The sequence below is a fragment of the Canis aureus genome, chromosome 9 (assembly GCF_053574225.1).
Source record: "Canis aureus isolate CA01 chromosome 9, VMU_Caureus_v.1.0, whole genome shotgun sequence".
Lineage (NCBI taxonomy): Eukaryota > Metazoa > Chordata > Mammalia > Carnivora > Canidae > Canis > Canis aureus.
This window is the reverse complement of record NC_135619.1, coordinates 39,317,225-39,336,808: the sequence shown is the minus strand read 5'-3', so window position 1 is coordinate 39,336,808 and position 19,584 is coordinate 39,317,225. Positions and strand designations below refer to the sequence as shown.

The 19,584-nt window shown below is 38.0% G+C and overlaps 3 protein-coding genes across 11 annotated transcripts in view; 1 reads left to right on the top strand and 2 right to left on the bottom strand.

Annotated features, from left to right (window-relative positions):
- SLC38A6 (solute carrier family 38 member 6) overlaps positions 1-4,504 on the bottom strand; it is a 73,098-nt gene extending 68,594 nt beyond the window's left edge. For 2 of the 4 annotated variants that reach the window (XM_077909534.1, XM_077909533.1), the window contains exons 1-3: positions 4,251-4,503; positions 2,972-3,102; positions 225-298 (exon numbers count right to left, since the gene is read on the bottom strand). In XM_077909534.1, coding sequence (XP_077765660.1) covers positions 225-298; positions 2,972-3,102; positions 4,251-4,355 — 310 coding nt within the window. In that variant the 5' untranslated portion in view covers positions 4,356-4,503. Of the gene's footprint in view, positions 1-224; positions 299-2,971; positions 3,103-4,250 lie in introns of all 4 variants that reach the window. The other 2 variants (XM_077909532.1, XM_077909531.1) reach the window with 2 other exon arrangements.
- On the top strand, positions 4,074-19,168 carry TRMT5 (tRNA methyltransferase 5). Its single transcript, XM_077909530.1, is given in 6 exon segments — positions 4,074-4,601; positions 6,364-7,019; positions 9,151-9,275; positions 11,731-12,385; positions 12,746-12,786; positions 12,788-19,168. Coding segments are annotated over 6 exon segments (1,530 nt in total). The 5' UTR covers positions 4,074-4,596; the 3' UTR covers positions 12,836-19,168.
- The window catches only part of MNAT1 (MNAT1 component of CDK activating kinase), a 188,283-nt gene continuing 187,515 nt past the window's right edge, over positions 18,817-19,584 (bottom strand). For all 6 annotated transcript variants that reach the window (XM_077909535.1, XM_077909540.1, XM_077909536.1 and 3 more), the window contains one exon: positions 18,817-19,269. In XM_077909535.1, the coding sequence (XP_077765661.1) occupies positions 19,129-19,269 (141 nt within the window). In that variant the 3' untranslated portion in view covers positions 18,817-19,128. The remainder of the gene's footprint in view (positions 19,270-19,584) is intronic.

The following is a 19,584-nucleotide window of genomic DNA, read 5'->3' as shown; positions in this document are numbered from 1 at the left end:
GCTACAGAGAAAGGCAGATAAGTTTCCTTCTCCCATTCTGTCCTTAAGTATTCCCCAAGGATTGGGTCTATCTATACTGGCCTTTTGAAATTCTCCGTTTCAACCACCAAACCTGATAATAATGTATGCTGCTGGAAATTAAATTTGAGACATCCAATCCTGTATGTGGTTATCGTCTTAAGGTGCTGCTTCAACAAATGACTGAGCATAATATTTTTACTCACCTGTCTGAATACACATACTAAGCAGGAGGTGAACTGAGTAAGAAGCCAGGAGAGCAACTATCAACAGCAAGAAACTAAAATATAAAAGAGTATATGGTCAAACCCTCACAAAGGTTTCTTTTTTGAAGTATCTCATTATAAAAAACAAATGTTTTTCACATTCAAACGTACACAGGGAGTATTTTCTAGCAATTGGATTATGGTCACTAAAGAAAGAAAACATATTCTGTATTTACCAAATTTTATTTAAATGAAAATATACTGCTTTTAAATTAAAAAGAAATCAGAAACAAACTTTATTTAGAACAAAGAATTTTCTCTTTCAACACTCTTGTTTGCTGACTGCTGGTTCAGCCATTCAGTGCCCTTGCAATGTTTCCCTTTTATAACTGTTTCTTCCTATTTTATGTCTAAACAGAAGTTTTAGTTGTGAAGTCTCATTGTCTTCTTTTTCCTTCCCTCTATCCCTACTCTTCCAATGACCACCTCCCTATCATATCTTCCCCCTTCATCTACAATACTGAATTAAGACTGCATTTCCTAGAGGCACCTCAGTGGATCAGCTGGTTAAGAATCTGACTCTTGGTTTCAAGCTCTGGTCATGATCTCAGGGTCGTGGAATGGAGCCCAATAGTGGGCTCCCCACTCAGCTGAGTCTGCTAGGGATTTCTCTCTCCTGACTCCTCTAATTCTGGGAAACGAACAAGGGGTAGTGGAAGGAGAGGTGGGTGGGGGGATGGGGTGACTGGGTGACAGGCACTGAGGGGGGCACTTGACAGGATGATCACGGGGTGTTATACTATATGTTGGCAAATCAAACTCCAAAAAAAAAAAATATACCCAAAAAAAAAAAAAAAGATTTCTCTCTCTCTTTCCCCCTACTCACACTCTCTAATTTTTTTTTTTAAAAAAAGACTGCATTTCCTAGCATCCATTAAAACACATACACTTTCACCAAACCAGTTATCACATCTAGTGACACAACCTGAAAAGGTTCAAATAATCTAATAATTAGGGTCCTTTCACCCAAAGTGTGAAAAGAGACAATATGCATAATTTCCTACTTATTCTCAGGAGGATACTGACAGGACAAGCTTCTAAAAAGTTGGCTCTAGTCGAGTGCCTCAAAAGTTGAAGAAATACTTCATGGTCTACTTAATACTTGTTAGTAAGTGGCAAAACTGAGAGGTACACTTATCAGTACACTTGAGGCTTCACAAAATAACAACTTGGTATCACTAACTGGAAAATGTGATGATTCAATAGGAACACATTCAATGGTATACATCTGCATGTAAGGCCCTGGAGTACAAAATGTGATTTTTCAAAGGGAACCCAAAAATATCTTGCCTAAGATGTCAAATACAGTTTTGAAGTTTTAAAATTATGAAAGTTTGTTTAAAAACAAAACAAGCAAAGGGAAAAAAAAGAGAAATCAAGAAACAGACTCTTAACTATAGAGAACAAATTGATGGTGATCAGAAGTGGGTGGGGGAGATGGGTGAAACAGGTGATTGGGGATTAGGAAGGGTACTTGTCCTGATGTGCACTAGGTGATGTATGGAATTGTTGAATTACTGTATCATACACCTGAAACCAATATAACACTGTATATTACCTAACTGGAATTTAAATAAAAACTTTTAAAAAATTATGAGGGGCACCTGACACTCAGTAGAGCATGTAAGGCTTCATCTCAGGGTCATGATTTCAAGCTCCACATTAGTGTGGCTCCTACTTAATTTTTTTTTAATTATAAGTTTGTGCATATAACCTATTATAAAAGAAAGTTGGGGTGGGGGACGCCTGGGCACAGACAGTTGAGTGTTCCAGTCTTGGTTTCAGCTTGGGTTGTGATCTCAGGGTCATGGGATCGAGCCCCAGGTCAGGCTTCTGGCTCAGCATAGAGTCTCCTTGAGATTCTCTCTCCCTCTCCCACTTGTGTGTGCTCGCTAAAAATAAATAAGTATTTTTTTTTAAAAAAGGCAAGTTGGGTTACTTAAAAATTGGCTTGCTTATCAAGAAATTCAATATAAAAGCAGAAAATAAACCTAAATGAGACTCGATGCATTTTAAATTTCCTGGTAAAATAGGTCTGCTTCTACTGATAAAACAAACCTGCTAAATGCTAAGATCTAGTTCTAAAGGATTTCAGTTTGGCAACTAACTTGCAAACAAATCATTACAACACATTATAATAATAGAATGAATATACAAAGTACTATGGAAACACAAAAAAGCCAGGAATGTCTTTTGTCTGAGACCAATTGGAATGAGTTGAGTCTAGATGAAAAGGAATAGGCATAGAACATGTCTAGACTCAGGGAAACAAGATTACTTAACAGTAGGAGGACAGGAGAAGATGGAGGAAAATGAAAAGATTATAAATTTCACACTCATAAAATTGCTATTTATAAGTAATCTGTATGGCTGATAAACTTTAATTCACTTTAGCCAACTTGACACAACAAACAGTCACTTCTTAAGGTTATTTATAAGTGTGGATCAAATTTCCATTTTTAAAAATTAGCCAGTTTTGGATAAACAATACAAATTAGATTGCATCCCTCCCAGCTACAGACTAGGAATGATAGAAAAGTAGTGGGAAAATGCTAAAACCCTAGAAATAATTTATCTAGACATTGTATAGCACGAGCTCTGGAGACTATCTCTGATTTTCAGTGTACTATCAAAATGGGAAAAAAATATAAAAGTAATAGTAAAAGACGGAAAAAAAAAAAACTCACCTAAATCCAAGGATGCCAGTATGAGCCATAACATAAGCTAAGCCAAGGATGCCACTTCCCATGATGGCATTCATCAAATTAAACACAGAAAAACCAAACGAAACACCTGGGGATTCCTGTCTGTAAAGTTCCTGCAAGCACACAAATTTAATACTGTTGTTAAATGTCTGGATGGTGAAGTTCAAACAAATTTCATCAAGAAATGAATGACAAGTTATGGACAAAGTCTCACGCAAACCACAGGCCCTGCCTGACACACTAGTTTCTCAAGCAGCACTGGTTTCCTTTCTTCCTTTCCCACCTCCTACTAGAGTAGTGCCAGGAATCTCATTTCCTAGGAAAATCATCTCCACCAGTACAGAGGCCAGGCCGACTTCAGGAAAAGCCACGACTAACCCTGTGACTGCAAAAAAAAAACAACAAAAAAAATGAAGGTAGTATAGGAATGGGGCGGTACAGAGGGGAGGAAGATGGCCTCAGCTCATGCGATTACTGAAGAACTGAGTCAGCTTGGGGCTGCTGGAGACGATGGCTGCTCCGCACTTACCAGGGCTGCAAAAGTAATCTCTATAATATTTAATTAATTAAGTCGGCTCAAATGCAAAGATGGTCAGGAATACTTTGCAATAATGATGTGATAAATAGAAACAATTCACTTTGCTCTACCGAAGGTACTCTTGAAAACACCCTGTTCCAAAAAAAAAAAAACAGCATTTGGGAGCAAAGTCCTAAAAACTGCTGCAGTGCACGGCCCATTGCACAGGCTGCAGGGTCAGGGAAGGGCCTCTGTACTTATCACCAGACTACCCCGCCCCCCTCCTTCACCGCTAAGGATCTCTGTATGAAGATGTTTCTAGGCAGCCAGTGACTAAGTCTAGAAGAGGAAAATCTTGTGACTCTGGCAAAACCTCACAAGACTGGTGGAGAGAACAGGAAGTCCACAAAGACACTCACAAACAGCACTGAGTTACATAACGCTAGGGCTGCTCATCGGGTCTGGTCCCGCGTCTCCAATCAGTGCTGCGCCTCATGCACCTGTGCCAGCCAGCGCCTTTACTTCAGCTTTTCTTTCTAGACCACGGTACGCCGCTATCACGTTCGCGCCCTCATCTGCATCTGGCTGCTGCCTTGGGGCCTCATCCCCCAAAGAACGAGGCTCCAGCTTCTCCCTTCTCCCCGTGCCGTACCCCCGCCTCCCTGTTTTCCCGCTCTTATCTGCCAGGCATTTCAGGGAAGCCCCGAGGTCTTCAGCACCGGGAAACCAGCGGAGGCCACTTACGTTGCTTAGCAACGGACTCAGCTCTTCCGCCTCCGCCTCTTCGGGCTCCTCTGCAGAGACGTACCAGCTCCGCTCGGCGTCGACGATTCCCCAGGGCGCCTGCATGCTGCTCGCCGGCCGCCTAGCAGGTCCATCTGCGGGATACTACCCCAGGCCTCCAGCCGTTACTCGCATCGGAGGCGGGGCTGTGGGCGCGGCCCTTCCGGGTTCCCGTACCTCACCCGGGCTGCGGGGACGACAGGGAGTGGGCGGGATCTGATGACGCTCACCACTCGGTGGCGAACGGTGATGATGTCACTAGGGCCCGCCCTTCCACGAGCGACCCGTGTCCGAGGCGTACCGGAGTATGAGGTGAGGGGGTCTAGTCTTGGAGTCCACCGCGGAGCGCTGCCAGGAATTGGGGTGGTGACGTTGGCGAGGCGGCGGCCGCAGTGCCCCTGAACCGAGAGGCCGAGGGTCGGGCCGCAGGACGCACCCACCGAGGTCTGCTCCCCGCCACGCCGCCACGCGCTGCTTGCGCGCGGAACCGTCAGCGCCACTGCCTGGGCGCTGAGCCTGGGCGCTGAGCCTGGGCGCTGAGCCTGGGCGCTGAGCCTGGGCCCTGAGCCTGGGCCCTGAGCCTGGGCCCGTGCACTGGGTAGGACGGAATGTGTGTAACCTTGTGGGAAACTGAGACTCCGGTTAAGAAATAACAAGATCACACAGCTAGACCAGATTTGAACCCCGACTGTGAAGTCTGAGAATCGTTTTACAGGGTTCTGGGGCAGGGCCCTTTTCCCTTCCAGTTAGTTCTGTGGTTTTCTAGAAGACAAAGTAACTGATAGTGTTAATGGGGTGGGCATCTAACAGCAAATCCCAGTCCTCAGAATACTGAAACCCCAAGTCATAGGCAGGGCTTGTGGTAGTAAAGCACTGAAGATAAACAACACAGCAATATATTAGACCACAGGCTCTGAAGTCAGACCTGGTTTTTATTTTTCTTTTTATTTTTTTTTAAGATTTTATTTGTTTATTCATGAGAGACACAGAGAGAGAGACGCAGAGGCACCGGCAGAGGGAGAAGCAGGCTCCATGCAGGGAGCCCGACGTGGGACTCGATCCCGGGTCTCCAGGATCAGGCCCTGGGCCGAAGGCTGCGCTAAACCGCTGAGCCACCCAGGCGACCCCAGACCTGGTTTTTAATCCGTGCTCAGCCGCCTACAGCAGCGAGACTGGGTGAATTAACCTGTTCTGACCTTTAGTTTACTCGTTTACAAAATAAGGATGTGATACCACACACCTCCCAAAATTGTTAGTATGTGTAAAGCATGTAGCACTCTCAAAAATATCCTGGCAAATATTGCCATCGGTAAAGTCATAAATATAATGACCATTTCATTTAGAGATGATCTTTTAACTCCAGTTTCAGCCTTCCAATCCCAAATGTATTATACAGAAAATTGTGGGTGGAGAGGTTCATTGCCCACAGGGAGGCTGATGGATCACGAAGCCCTTGTCCTCCCAGCAGGTGTGTTGAAGATGCAAATTTGTTATTTACTGCTAATAAAAGACAGCTTATCACTGAGAAAATAGATACTTGTCACACACCACTAGAAGTTTTAATTATTAGCATTTAGCAGGTTATTTAAAACTGTAGAACTTAGATTTTTAAGATTTTATTTAGAGAGAGTAGGGGAATGGGGGGAGTGGGGGAGAGAATCTCTGGCAGACTGGGGCTGAGCATGAAGTCTGATGCCGGGCTCAGTGTCATGATTCGGAGATCATGACCTGAACTAAAATCAAGAGCCCCATACTTAACTGACTGAGCTGCGCACACACCCCTAGAATTTAGATTTTTATTCTTAACCTATTCTGATCATGTAAGTTTGTAGCTTTATGGTATTTTTTTTAAAAAGATTTTATTTATTTGATAAAGAGCCCGAGGTAGGGGAAGGAGGGGCAGAGGGAGAGGGAGAAGCTGACTCCCTATTCAGCAGGGAGCCCAATATGGGGCTGGATCCCAGGACCTGGAGATCATGACCTAAGTGGAAGGCAGGCGCTTAACTGACTGAGCCACCCAGGTACCCCTTAATGGTATTTTTTTTAAGGCATCCTTTTTTTTTTTTTTTTTTAGGATCTTATGGAAGCCATTTGGATTCTCAAGAATACTTTTCAAAGTGGAAAGCTGTAGAATATCTGAATCAGAATCATTGACTCTACTAGTTTGGACATCACAGATACAGAAGCTTAGCAGAGCACCTGGTATTTTCTTGTGGGATCAAAGAAAGAGATTCTCAGTCATGCCGGAAATAGAAACAGACCAGAGAGACTCTGCATTGTTTTCACCACCCTCTAATGTTCGAGGAATGACAAAGCTTGATAGAACAGCTTTTAGAAAGACTGTCACCATCCCAGTGCTTAAAGTAAGGAAAGAAATAGTCAATAAATTGATGCGATCCCTTAAAAGAGCAGCACTGCAGCGCCCGGGCATAAAACGTGTGATTGAAGACCCAGAAGATGAAGCAAACAGACTAATTATGCTGGATCCCTATAAAATAATTACTGGTGATTCCTTTGAGAGGGCAGAACTCAGTATTTTAAAGCAGCTTAATGTCAATCCACAGATCTCTAAATATAATTTGGAACTAACTTATGAAAACTTTAAGTCAGAAGAAATCTTGAAAGCTGTGCTTCCTGAAGGTCAAGATGTGACTTCAGGATTTAGCAGAGTTGGACATATTGCCCACCTTAACCTTCGAGATCATCAACTACCTTTCAAGCATTTAATTGGTAAGAGTGTGTTAGTAATATTAATGTGCTAGAAAGTAATTAGCAAGTTCTAATTTTAGTTTTTAAAACTATTTTCTTAGATGTCAAATTACAGAAACAGGACATTATATATTTCATCATTTTAAGGTGGATCTTGGGCTACATACTCTCTCTTTCGAGAACCATTTTGGAATATTCTTTCCCAAGTGATAGCAGGCTCCAAAAATCAGTTTAGGCTTTTATGTACACAATATACAAGCATATAGATTAAACTTGAATCTTTTGCTTTGGCAGAATTCTTTGGCATCCCATCATTTTGGTTGGTACACAGAACTTATTAGACCCTCAAGCCTATGTTGAATTCTAGGTTTAAATTTTAGTGTTTTACCTTCAAAAGTGTGACACTGTTTCCACATGCTTTGATTCAACTGATTGAACCTCTTCTATATTTCAGCACCACACTTCGTTTCTTAGCGCCCTTAGCCTTTTAGAAATGATGCTTTTGTACGTTGTACCTCTGTAAGACCAAGTTTGAGCCTGGGTCCTTTATCTTTTGGGATAGGAAAGAAGTAGAAGAGTAATCATGATAGCAGTTGTCCTTTTACAAATATTTGATATCAGTGTATTTGCCAAATTAATCTTTTTTTAAATGTAGAGTAATTGTCAGAACTTCTGGGAATTATTTTCACCTTTAAAATGTAGTTCTCCGTAGAATTTCAGAAATATGCTGTGCTGCATTTCCTTTGTTTTTATTGATGAAATGGGCTGATAATGCACAGTGATAATACAATAAATACCTAAGCAGATCTTTATAATTATGACTGGGTGCAAGTGTCAAGGATAAGCTTTGCTATGAATCATTGCTTGTCCTAACTCAAACATGCCTTTTGGCATCCCTGTTTTATAAAGGGGCACTCAGATTAAAAGTGAAACATTTTCATACAGTGGTAATTTTAAAGTCTTTACTATAAACTTTTACAGTTGTGGGTTTTTTGGTTTTTTTTTTTCATTATTTCAAAATACTGTACCTTAAAAATTGGATTCTGGTACCTGAAGCAGAACAGGATGAGAACAGTGATTGGCTAAAGCTTATTGATATTACCATATTCAAAATCAGGTATCGAATTCTCAGAAAGAAACTGGACAAATTCTGGTTATACATCAGCGTATTTGTATTTTTGAGTACTTTTTACTAACTTACAAATCAAGTTATTTTTATGCAATGAGATGGCATATAGATTCTTACAAATTTTTTAATTTTTTAAGTGCTGACCCAAAAAAGTAGACTTTAATTAAAGGGCATCAATATACCATTTCTGGTGTATTTTATTATCTTTGTAGCTTTTTCAGTTCTGGCAAATATTTGACCAAAAAAAAACCCAATTTAAATAAATGAACATTATATTTAGATAAGACTAAAGAATCTGTTTTTTTGTTTTGTTTTGTTTTTGTTTTTAAGAGGTTTTATTTATTTATTTGAGAGAGAGCATCAACAGAGGGAGGGGCAGAGAGAGAGAGAGAGAGAGATAAGCAGACTCCCCACTGAGGAGGGAGCCTGATATTTAGGGTTTAGTCCCAGGACTCTGAAATCATGACCTGAGCTGAAGTCAGATGCTTAACTGACTGAGCCAACGAGGTACCCCAAGAATCTATGTTTCTTTTATTTGAAAACTTATTTTGCTGTTATATATTTCCAATGTGAAGGCGTATATTTTAAGCACATAGTAAAGCAGACATTTGGTTTGGGGCCATGGGGGACAGGCTGGCGATTTCTGAGACCATTTGTTGCCATGGTCCTTACATCTCTTTTCCTGTTCTTTACCTTATGGTCTACCTTTTTGTTTATTGTTGTGTATGGGGCCCATTTGAGATTTAGTTAAAAAAAAAAAAAAAAAAAAAGGAAAAACATTAAGTAGACCTAAACTCCTCAAAATTTTTTCTTTAACAATGTACCTATGTGGGTTTTTTGTGTTTATATGGAGGCTACATTAACTTTGCTAATCTGTTGAATTTTTAGAATTGCATGCTGCAGTACACACGCTAGATGCAATTTTTGTCCATAAACCAAAAGAAAATGATTTATTTCCATTTCATATTTTCAGTTTTATTTGCAACCAATTGGCAGTATATTTTATGAATTCTCATTTTTCAGGCCAAGTTATGATAGACAAAAATCCAGGAATCACCTCAGCAGTAAATAAAATCAATAATATTGATAATACATACCGAAATTTCCAAATGGAAGTGTTATCTGGAGAGGAGAATATGATGACCAAGGTATGTAGTATTTTATTGTCTTCTATGTACAGATTATATCAATTAATGTTTAGAATTTTAGTAGGTGACAAAGATTAAAAATATTTATAATAACCTAGTATTGATGAGAATGTGAGAATGTGAGCATTTATCCTTTTGATGGAAGTGCAAATTCGGGGCAGCCCTGGTGGCTCAGCGGTTTACCGATTTACTGCCACCTTCAGCCCAGGGCGTGATCCTAGAGACCCAGGATGGAGTCCCACATCAGGCTCCCTGCATGGAGCCTGCTTCTCCCTCTGCCTGTGTCTCTGCCCCCCTCTCTCTCTCTCTCTCTCTCTCTCTCTCTTTCTTTCTCTCTCTCTTTCTCTCTGTCTCTCATGAATAAATAAATAATATTTTTTAAAAAAGGAAGTGCAAATTCGATATAAATATTCATTCAGGAAGAGTACATGATAATATATTCCCATTTTGAATAAGTACATTCTTTGACCTAGCATTGCATTTACAGGAAGTTATCTCAAGGATATAATTGGACAAAACTATAATGATGTATATATACTGGGTTCATCATCATTTTTATGATAACAAGACAAAGGAATGGAAACAATCTAAATGTTCATCAGAGAATTGAACAAATTCTGGTATATAACATAGTATATAGAACAATATATCATACGTAGCTCCATTTTAACTAAATATCTATGTAAATACACACGTATATTAGAATGTTAAGTGGGCATATTTTTATTTGATGTACTTACTAGTGACCTTTGTGTTCTTATATTTATACTTTTCTACTGAGCACATACTTCTTTTATAAGAAAAATCTATTTCAAAGAAAAAATACTTTTAATATGTGGGAATAGATTCCTGGTACCCCCAAAATCTCATCCTCGACCCCTCCAAATCCTCTGAAGTACTGGAGGATATATAAGCTTTTTAAAGCCAAAAGTCTTAGATGATTATATGTTAAAATTATGTGAAATTTTGTACCCAAGCTAGGAAATAGGTTAAACTCCGTAACTTGACAAAAATTTTTAAAATAGTCGACTTTTAACATGTTAGATATGTCTTTTTAAGTTTTTATTCTAGGTAGTTAACATATAGGGTAATATTGGTTTCAGGAGTAGAATTGAGTGATTCATCACCCAGTGCTCATTATATCAGGTACCCTCCTTAATACCCATCAGCCATTTAGCTCTCCCCTGCCCCCCTCTTCTCCAGCAACTCTTAGTTTGTTCCCTATAGTTGAGTCTCTTATGGTTTGTCTCCCTCTCTCTTTTCCTCCCTCCCCCTATGTTCATCTGTTTCTTACATTCCATGTATGAGTGAAATCATATGGCATTTGTCTTTCTTTGACTTCTTTTAAACGGGACTTTATAAAACTCGGAGTTTATGCAAAATAATCATTTTTTAAGATTCTGGGCTACATGGACTTAGATGAATATTAGGTATATTATTTCTCCATAATTTAATAGTGATAGAATATTAAGATACCATTTACTAAACACTTATTATTAGGCCTGAGCTAATGTTTTAATATAACAAACCCTAAGAAGCCCACAAAATAATGGTGGTTGTTTTTAATATTCTTTTTATGCAGATGAAGTAACAAGAAATGACTGAGCAGGGTGTTTGGAGTCAGGCTCCTGACTCCAGAGTCCATGCAATGGTCTTTCCCTGTATAACCTCCATGGCCTACTGCTTGTGTATAATGTATGAGGTCTGGTATGGCAATAAGATTTGAATGTGAATCCTTTGCTGGTCTCAGTTCTTACCTCAGCATACCCTGATTGACTGCTGCATATTCTTTATTTGGTACTGCCCTGTATCGTAGCAGGTGGCGTCATTCTCAGAGGTATCAAAGTTCTGAGAAACTTTCGTGATTTTTAAAATGGCTTCTGACTTAAGTCAACTACAGTTTGTTCTTAGGATATACTTTAGCCTTTACATTTATACCATGAAATACATGTAAAAACTCAGTATAATTTCTTTGCTCCAAACAGAATCAGAAATTTAAGTTAGACTTTAGGAGCTCACGCAACGTCTAAGTACTGTGTGTATATTGTGAGTAAAAAGGATTCCTGAAAGTGAATTGGGCTGAAAGTAATGCTGACTGGGTGAGTGTGTGCAGTGTGAGGTTTCAAATTATAGGTTTATTTCTCTCTCCATCAGGTGACAAAATAGAGTATGATTAAGCCAGGTAGTTGGCCTATCTGAAAAATTCCTCATGTGATTTGGGAACGACTTTATGACCCATTAGAATGAAATGGAGAACCATTTGGCTTTAAAGAGATGACTCTCATGTCAAGTCTAATGTGGGTTGTTAACTGGCCGAGGATAGCATAAACAATTCTAATTAAAATGCTCTGTTATTTGCTCTTAAATGTAAATGTATGTGTGGATGTACCTATCCAGTATTCATGCCTAAAATTTAAGACTAATCAGGTTAATTAAAGTATAATAACTTTTTCAGGTTCGAGAAAACAGCTACACCTATGAATTTGATTTTTCAAAAGTCTATTGGAATCCTCGTCTCTCTACAGAACACAGTCGTATCACAGAACTTCTCAAACCTGGGGATGTACTATTTGATGTTTTTGCTGGGGTTGGGCCTTTTGCCATTCCAGTAGCAAAGAAAAACTGCACTGTATTTGCTAATGACCTTAATCCTGAATCTCATAAATGGCTATTGCACAATTGTAAATTAAATAAAGTGGACCAAAAGGTGAAAGTCTTTAACTTGGATGGGAAAGACTTCCTTCAAGGACCAGTCAGAAAAGAGTTAATGGAACAGCTGGGACCACTGTCAAAAGAAAGAAAACACTCTGTGCACATTGTCATGAACTTGCCAGCAAAGGCTATCGAGTTTCTCAATGTTTTCAAATCACTTTTAGATGGGCCATCATGCAACACTGAGCTCCTTCCCATTGTGCACTGTTACAGCTTTTCCAAAGATCCTAATCCTGCTGAGGATGTTCAACAGCGAGCCGGGGCTATATTAGGCATTTCCTTGGAGGCATGCAGTTCAGTTCACCCAGTCAGAAATGTAGCCCCTAACAAGGAAATGTTATGTATCACCTTCCGGATTCCTGCTGCTATACTCTATAAGAACCAGACCCTAAATCTAGGTGAGCAATTTCTGGGAAATTACATGTAACCTGTATTAGCTTTCATGTAGCTTTCTGGGCTACATATATATTTTATTAAAATTTGGAAATATGTTAAACTAATTCTAGGTAGATATTTCAATTCAGGATTCCTTGCCACTCAGTAGTGACTGGTTTCTCCCAATTTTGTAGATTTTTAGCATGGCATACACACTGTTCAATATAGTAGAAGGCTCTTTCATTAAATAATAAACCCACAGGAATGTTACTATTTCATGTATGAATATTAAAAATCTTTAAAATGCCGTATTATTTGTTTTTTAAAAGTATTTTCCAGTGTTAAGTATCTTACCTAATATAGGTTTTCTGGATTTGTTACAGAGAATCATGACGATCCACCTCTTAAACGCCAGAAGACAGATAAATAAAGTCTTTTCAGAAGAAAAAACTCAAATTGCTTCAGTCACTTAATTGGAAATGTTTTCTCCATCTCCCCATTAGACCTTTATGTAATGAAATATAATTTGTATGATGTCATAAAACTTTAGCAGTTACTTTAGTATTGAACACTTCTATTTTACCCTTGCTGCCTTCTAAGTTGATTATCAAATTAAAATTTAAATGAAATAAGTTCTCCTAAGTATATTTTATCTAAGTTATAATCATATCTGATTATTTATTAGGTAAATATATTTAAATATTGACTGTCTCCTAGGAAAATAGTTTTTGAAGGTGGGATAATTGCATGCTAAGAAAGCACTAATAATCATTTTGCAGTTCTCCTCAGTTGAAGAGTATGCCCACATTTTATAGAAATACCCCTAAACTATTACTGTGTATGTCATTAAAAAAAGATTGTTTTGATCAGGGATGGCAAACTATGCCTGGCAGGCCAAATCTAGCCTACCACCTGTTTTTGTATGGCAAATGACCTGAGAATGGTTCTTATACTAAGGAATGAAAAGATTTAAAATATCTTGTGAGAATTGCATGAAATTTGAACTTCAGTCCAAAAATAGCTTTCTTGGAACACACCATGCTCCTTTATTTACATCATGCCTGTGGCTGCCTTCATGACAGAGTTGAGAAGTTACAAGAAAGATAGGAAGTGATTCTCAACAGCTCATACTGCTGCTCGGCATAGTCCAAATCACAGTGATGTGGTTGTAACTCAACAGCATTGAGTGCCATGTAAATCACCAAGCTATAATATATTATTATTACAAGTGTATAATCATTTCAAAACAAAAATGGACTTCTAATGTGCTTTTAAGGCACCGTGTTGTGTGAATTATTTTGATATTAGGTAAACAAAGCATCTATACCTGAGCTAAAATACAATATATGTTGACATTACCAATAGAGACACTCATCATAGTATTTCCCTCACAGGCAAGCAAGCAACTGTCTGACTAGAAATTTAATATGGAAGTATCTCAGCAGGATTTCTTCACAAAATTAAAAAATGAAAAGGGTGCAACTGAAGTAAGTCTAAGTGATTCTTGTAAGCCAAGCAAAGAGAGCTATTTACTGATGATGAATTAATTATATTTGAATGCACCAGCCAAAGAAATATGTTCAGAGAAAGTAAAATTGTTTAGTAGGACTATTGGCCTTTGGGTAAGAACAGTTGCTCAAAGAGTTTAGGACTTTGTGAGCAAAATCAAGTCAATTAAAAATAAGTGAGTTAGACTCTTGATGAATTCACAGATGTTACTAATACTGCTTAGGTCTTGTTTATTTGAGATATCACTCTTGAACTCTTGAATTTGAAGTTACCGAAGCTTCTATGAATATTCTGCCTGGAACAACTATAGGTGAGTATTTTTAAAAGAAGTTGAGAAAACACCAATTCTGTACTACAGCCTGAAGTGGAATCAGCTATGGTATGTTACAACTCAATGGTGGTAGATATGTAGAGGGGCACCTGGGTTGAGCACTGGCCTTTGGCTCAGGTCCTGATCCCAGCGTCCTGGGATCAAGTCCTGGGTTGGGCTCCCTTCAGGAAGACAGAGAGAAAGAGAGGCAGGCAGAGGGAGAAGCAGGCTCCCTGATGCAGGACTCCATCCTGGGCCCTGGGATCATGCCCGGAGCCAAAGGCAGATACACAACCATTGAGCCACCCAGGCATCCCTGTTCTACATTTCTAATGCTATTAAAAATTAAAACAAGAAACAATCTTTCCATTCTCAAATTAGCAGTGAACACATTTTCTGTGTTCAGAATTTTTGGGACCTTGGCGAAAATGCAAAGGAAATTCACAAATTTCAAAATCCATTTACCTATAATTGAGCTGCTACCTTCAATTGGAAATGATTAATGTACTATGTAATGACATACTGTAAGGAAAGTATTAAGGGAAGAATCTAACAGGATTTTACATTTACAAATCCCTTCCAAGTGATGAATATGCCCAGTTAAAATCTTGTGCTTCTGGATTAATGCCAGTATTTGGCAGTATTGTGTGAAAAGGCCTCTTTATAGATGAAATGTGTAAAGTCTCATTACAGATAACCATTTACGACTGATTTTGATGATAGGAAACACTTAGAACTCCAATTAATGGAATGAGTGTTATTCCCCCAAAAGAGTTATAATGTAATTATTTATACTCAATTGTATCTTGAATTTTGTTCATTAAAAACATTCTACCAACTTATTTTTTATCACAAAGCCTAAAATATTTACTGTCTGGCCCTACAGAAAAAGTGTAAGGACCACTCATCTAAATCATTCATTACAAACTCAAATCCTTTAGAAATGAGGCAGGTGATATAAATAGATGAAGGTGGTACACAGTAAGAAGTGCAGGAAAGTAATGAATTGGAGCCTTGGAGCCTTCATCCCTTATCTAAAAGCATTTTAAAATGTTTTTTGAAAATCAACCAAACCTAGCCTCTGCAAGACTTTGGGGGGCTAATTCACCAGGGAATTGCCAGTTTGGGACTTCTAATGTTCTCCCCTCCAAGTGAGGGAGTATGTAGATGAAGGGTCAGAAAGCATTCAGGAGGGGGATCCCTGGGTGGCTCAGCGGTTTAGTGCCTGCCTTTGGCCCAGGGCGTGATCCTGGAGTCGGGATCGAGTCCCGGGTCGGGCTCCTGGCATGGAGCCTGCTTCTCCCTCCTCCTGTGTCTCTGCCTCCCTCTCTCTAGGTCTATCATAAATAAATAAATCTTAAAAAAAAAAAAAAAATTCAGGAAAGGACCAGGTAGTATTGTAGGCTTTGCAAGCCCTAAGGTCTCTGTTGCTGCTCAATTCTGTTGTGGTGGCCCCCAGAGCAGCCATAAACAATACATAAACACTATATGCAAAGACTCTATTTATGAACAATGAAATTTGAAATTCACGTGCTTTCCACTTGTTAAAAAGTGTATAATTTTGTCTTTTTCAACCTTAAAAAATGTAGAGACCAAGCTTAGCTAGTTCATGGAGCACAGAGAAACAGCAGCAGCTGGATTTGGCCAGGTGTCCATTGTTGGCCTTCTGATCTAGGTGAAGAGAATTTTAATTTGCAAGTAGGAGTAATAATTTTTTTCCTAGTCCTGTACATTGACATGCTAGGCTATAAATACTAAATAGGGGTACAAATGAGGTTTTTATTCATACATGTAAAGTGGTAAGATTCTTGACTCCATTTAGTCAAATACACAGCCCATCTTAAAACTTTAACTCCTCCCCCTTTTCCCTCAGAAAGGGTAAGTAAATGTATGATTATTATTTAAATCTAGGCCCACCCTCAAGTTTTAAATGTGATACCTAGTAACTGAACTCTTGATGTCCACTAGAAAATGACAGCTGGAAAGCTCACTGGATATAATTTTTTAATTTTCTTAGCCTTTTGACAAGTTTTCTGTCACTGTAATTGAATTTTGAAATGATTACCTAACCACCACTTGACAGACTACTTCTAAGAGATAACTTCTAAGAGGGATGCTTGTGTGGCTCAGTGGTTGAGCAACTGCCTTTGGCCCAGGGTGTGATCCTGGAGTCCTGGGATTGAGTTCCACACATCGGGCTCTCTTTCATTAATAAATAAATAAAATCTTAAAAAAAAGTAATTTCTAAGAGAAGCTTAGATCAAATATTTACTGAATGAAATTAAGGAATACTACTAGTGCATCCCAACTATGATGTAAATGTATTCAATACCATTAATACCTGTTTAAAAGGAAGGTAGTTAATAGTCAAATGATGTTCTACATAATGAATTTCTCAGAACTTCTCTCAAGGATATAAACACAGTTATTACATTGATGTCATATGTCATAAAGTAACTACACTTGATCTGTAAAACTTCTTTTAAATCTTAGGAAGTTTGACTATTCAGACTTGATTCTACACAGCTGCTATTTAAGCTTGACAGTTATTCATCTCAGGAGCACAAACTCTGAACACCTGGGTTCAAATACACTGCTACTTTTCAGTTGTATTGACCTTTGGCAAGTCAGTTAACCTCCCTGTGCCTCAGCTTCTCCATCTGTTATATTGGGAAAATAACACAAGCATAGTAAAGATAGGTAGTAATATACAATATATGAAGCACAGTACTTGGTGCACAGGTAACGAATGCTCAGTAGTTGTTTAGCTATAGTTTCTGGGCTAGTGTTGTACTATGTTAAAAGAATTGCTGTATATGAAAGACTTGTATAGCCTTTTATCTCGAAGAGAAAATCACTAGGGGGATAGGAGATAACCATCAATTTAGAGTATTTCTGTTACTTAGTGAATTGTCATTAAGTTATCTTTCACCACTACCTTTGATCTAATAAGGTCAGTTAACAACTTTTATTTGGCCTTTTGAACAAAGTAAGGCAATAGCCAAAATATTTACAAATGTATAAAGGTTCTGGAATTCAATTATTTTGCCAAGTCCAATGTAGGCAATTTCCACAATAAGGTGGGCTCAAAAAAAGTTTTCAAAGGCTTTAAATTAGTTAACTAGTTAATTAGTTCATTCATTTAAATACACTATACAAAGTACAGAGAACAAGTAGTAGTATTTCTTTTGTAAAAACTGGATACTGTACTTTGGCAGCTGAGTACGGCAAAGTCTTAACCTTAAGTCAATGTTCTCACTATTCTTTGAACAGATTTATAGGCTGTACTTACAACCCTAATCCTCAATTGGGGAATACTAATAGATATGAAAATTAGGATACAGTCTGGTAAAGTATAGATAAAACGACTTAAACAGTTTTAATTCTGGCCTTTTACTCATTTGTATATATAAGTGGAGCTTACTCAATTATTTGATGCCTTGGTTTTTTCTCAGTTATCAAAGATAAAGGTACAGTTGACCCGTGAACAAACACAGAGATTAGAGCCACTGACAACTGCTCCACACACACACACGGGAAAATCCACATATAATTTTTGACTCCCCTCAGAACTTAACAGCTATGAACAGCCTATTGTTGACCAGAAGCCTTAACACAAACATAATGGTCAATTACATATATTTTGTATGTTCTACAATGTATTCTTAAAATAAGAATGAGCTAATAAGCTATTTAGCTGATAAACTAAAGAAAATGTTAAGAAAATAATATATTTACAGATTAGAAAAAAATCCACATACAAGTGGATCCATACAGTTTAAACTTGTGTTGTTCAAGGGTCAACTGTGTGGTAAAGATGAAGATGTACCCCTGAAATTAATACCTGGCTTAGGCAAATAAGATGGAGTTGGTATATATGGACCTTCTACTCTAATGTAACCATGAATTTTGTTTCAGATAACTTTCCTCCCATAAAATTAACATCTGTTACAATGGACATTTGCTAGGAAATCCCTTCATTTCTTGAGACTATGTCTCATACCCAGTGGTCTATATAATAGACTCATATAAGGTTGAGATGTTACAAATTATCCATCCTCTCCATATCCAACTCTAAGCAAAATCCTGGGTATACTAAAAGCTTTGAAGTTTCAACAGAAACTATATCAGAGTCTACAATTTACTAAGGGAAATTTCATTTAAAATGTATCCATTCCATTTAAAATGTATCCATTCCAAGGTTTCATCATAAAATGAGCTCACATTTGAAGTGAAAGGTGCCATTTAAGTATTAAATTTTATTAACTTACTTCTTTGAATTTGTCATTAAAGCAGGTTAATACTCTCGTCTGGTTTATCCCAAGTGTGGCTCACAGCTGGGAGCTATAATACCTTGATCAAGGTTTGTCTCACTTTCCACTGCTCAGAACAGGCACTGAGTCCTTAATATTGAGAGAGTGGCATTATCATAGGTCAACTTTTACTTGCCACAACCTGCTGGTAGAAGGAAATATATCGACTTGTCTGGACTAGTATTAAGAACATAGGGGAAAAAAAGGAACATTTTATGAGACAAAATAATAGACTTGGATATTAACACTAAATGTCGTATTCAAAATGGCATTTTAAAATGTGTTCAAGTAAAACACTGTAATAAGAGAGAAACCACAAAACTTAATATAAAGTCTAGCTTTATTTTTAAAAAGATTTTACAAGTCTGTCAACCTCAAGCATACATAGGTGAATTATTCATATCTTCCATCAGATGAAGTTTACAGCTTCAATCCCTCTCAGAAAAATATAAGTAAAAAATAAATCTTTTTCACATATATTTATCCACTATATTACTCAGCTTAGTTCTGAAATTTTCTCTTATAAATACTTTAACACAGCTGCTAGTGGTAGAACTGTTGTTGGGCAGCTGCATATGGCTATACTTTTACAAGTCTGCTTTGCTTTTGCTAGCTCCCTGATTCGGTCCAAATCTTAAAAAGGAGAAATAAAGGTTAACTGGGCTGCCAGAAAAGCCCACTGAATGCATCCTGTAGTGCTCTGTGACAAGCAAGAGAAGAAGTATAGCCTCCAGCAAGGTCCTGTGGAGAGGCAGCTCTGACATGATTTAAATACCTAAAACAAAACAAAAAGTGTAGAATTGATATAGAAAGCATATATAAGTTGGTAACATTTTTAAAAGCCGTAATAAAAAGGATGCACATTTTATAAAGGGAATTCTGAGATTGAAATGTTCAAACTTTATAAATGCATTATTACCTTTTAAAAAAGAAGCATAGCATCTATTTATAGAGTGCCTAAACTAGATTAATTGTTAAACTAAGTTATAAAGCAAATTACATTAAGATTTAAAAACAGCTCTCAAGGAGGTTTCAAAATAATAATTGCTATTAAAATGTTCATTGTTGGGGATCCCTGGGTGGCTCAGCG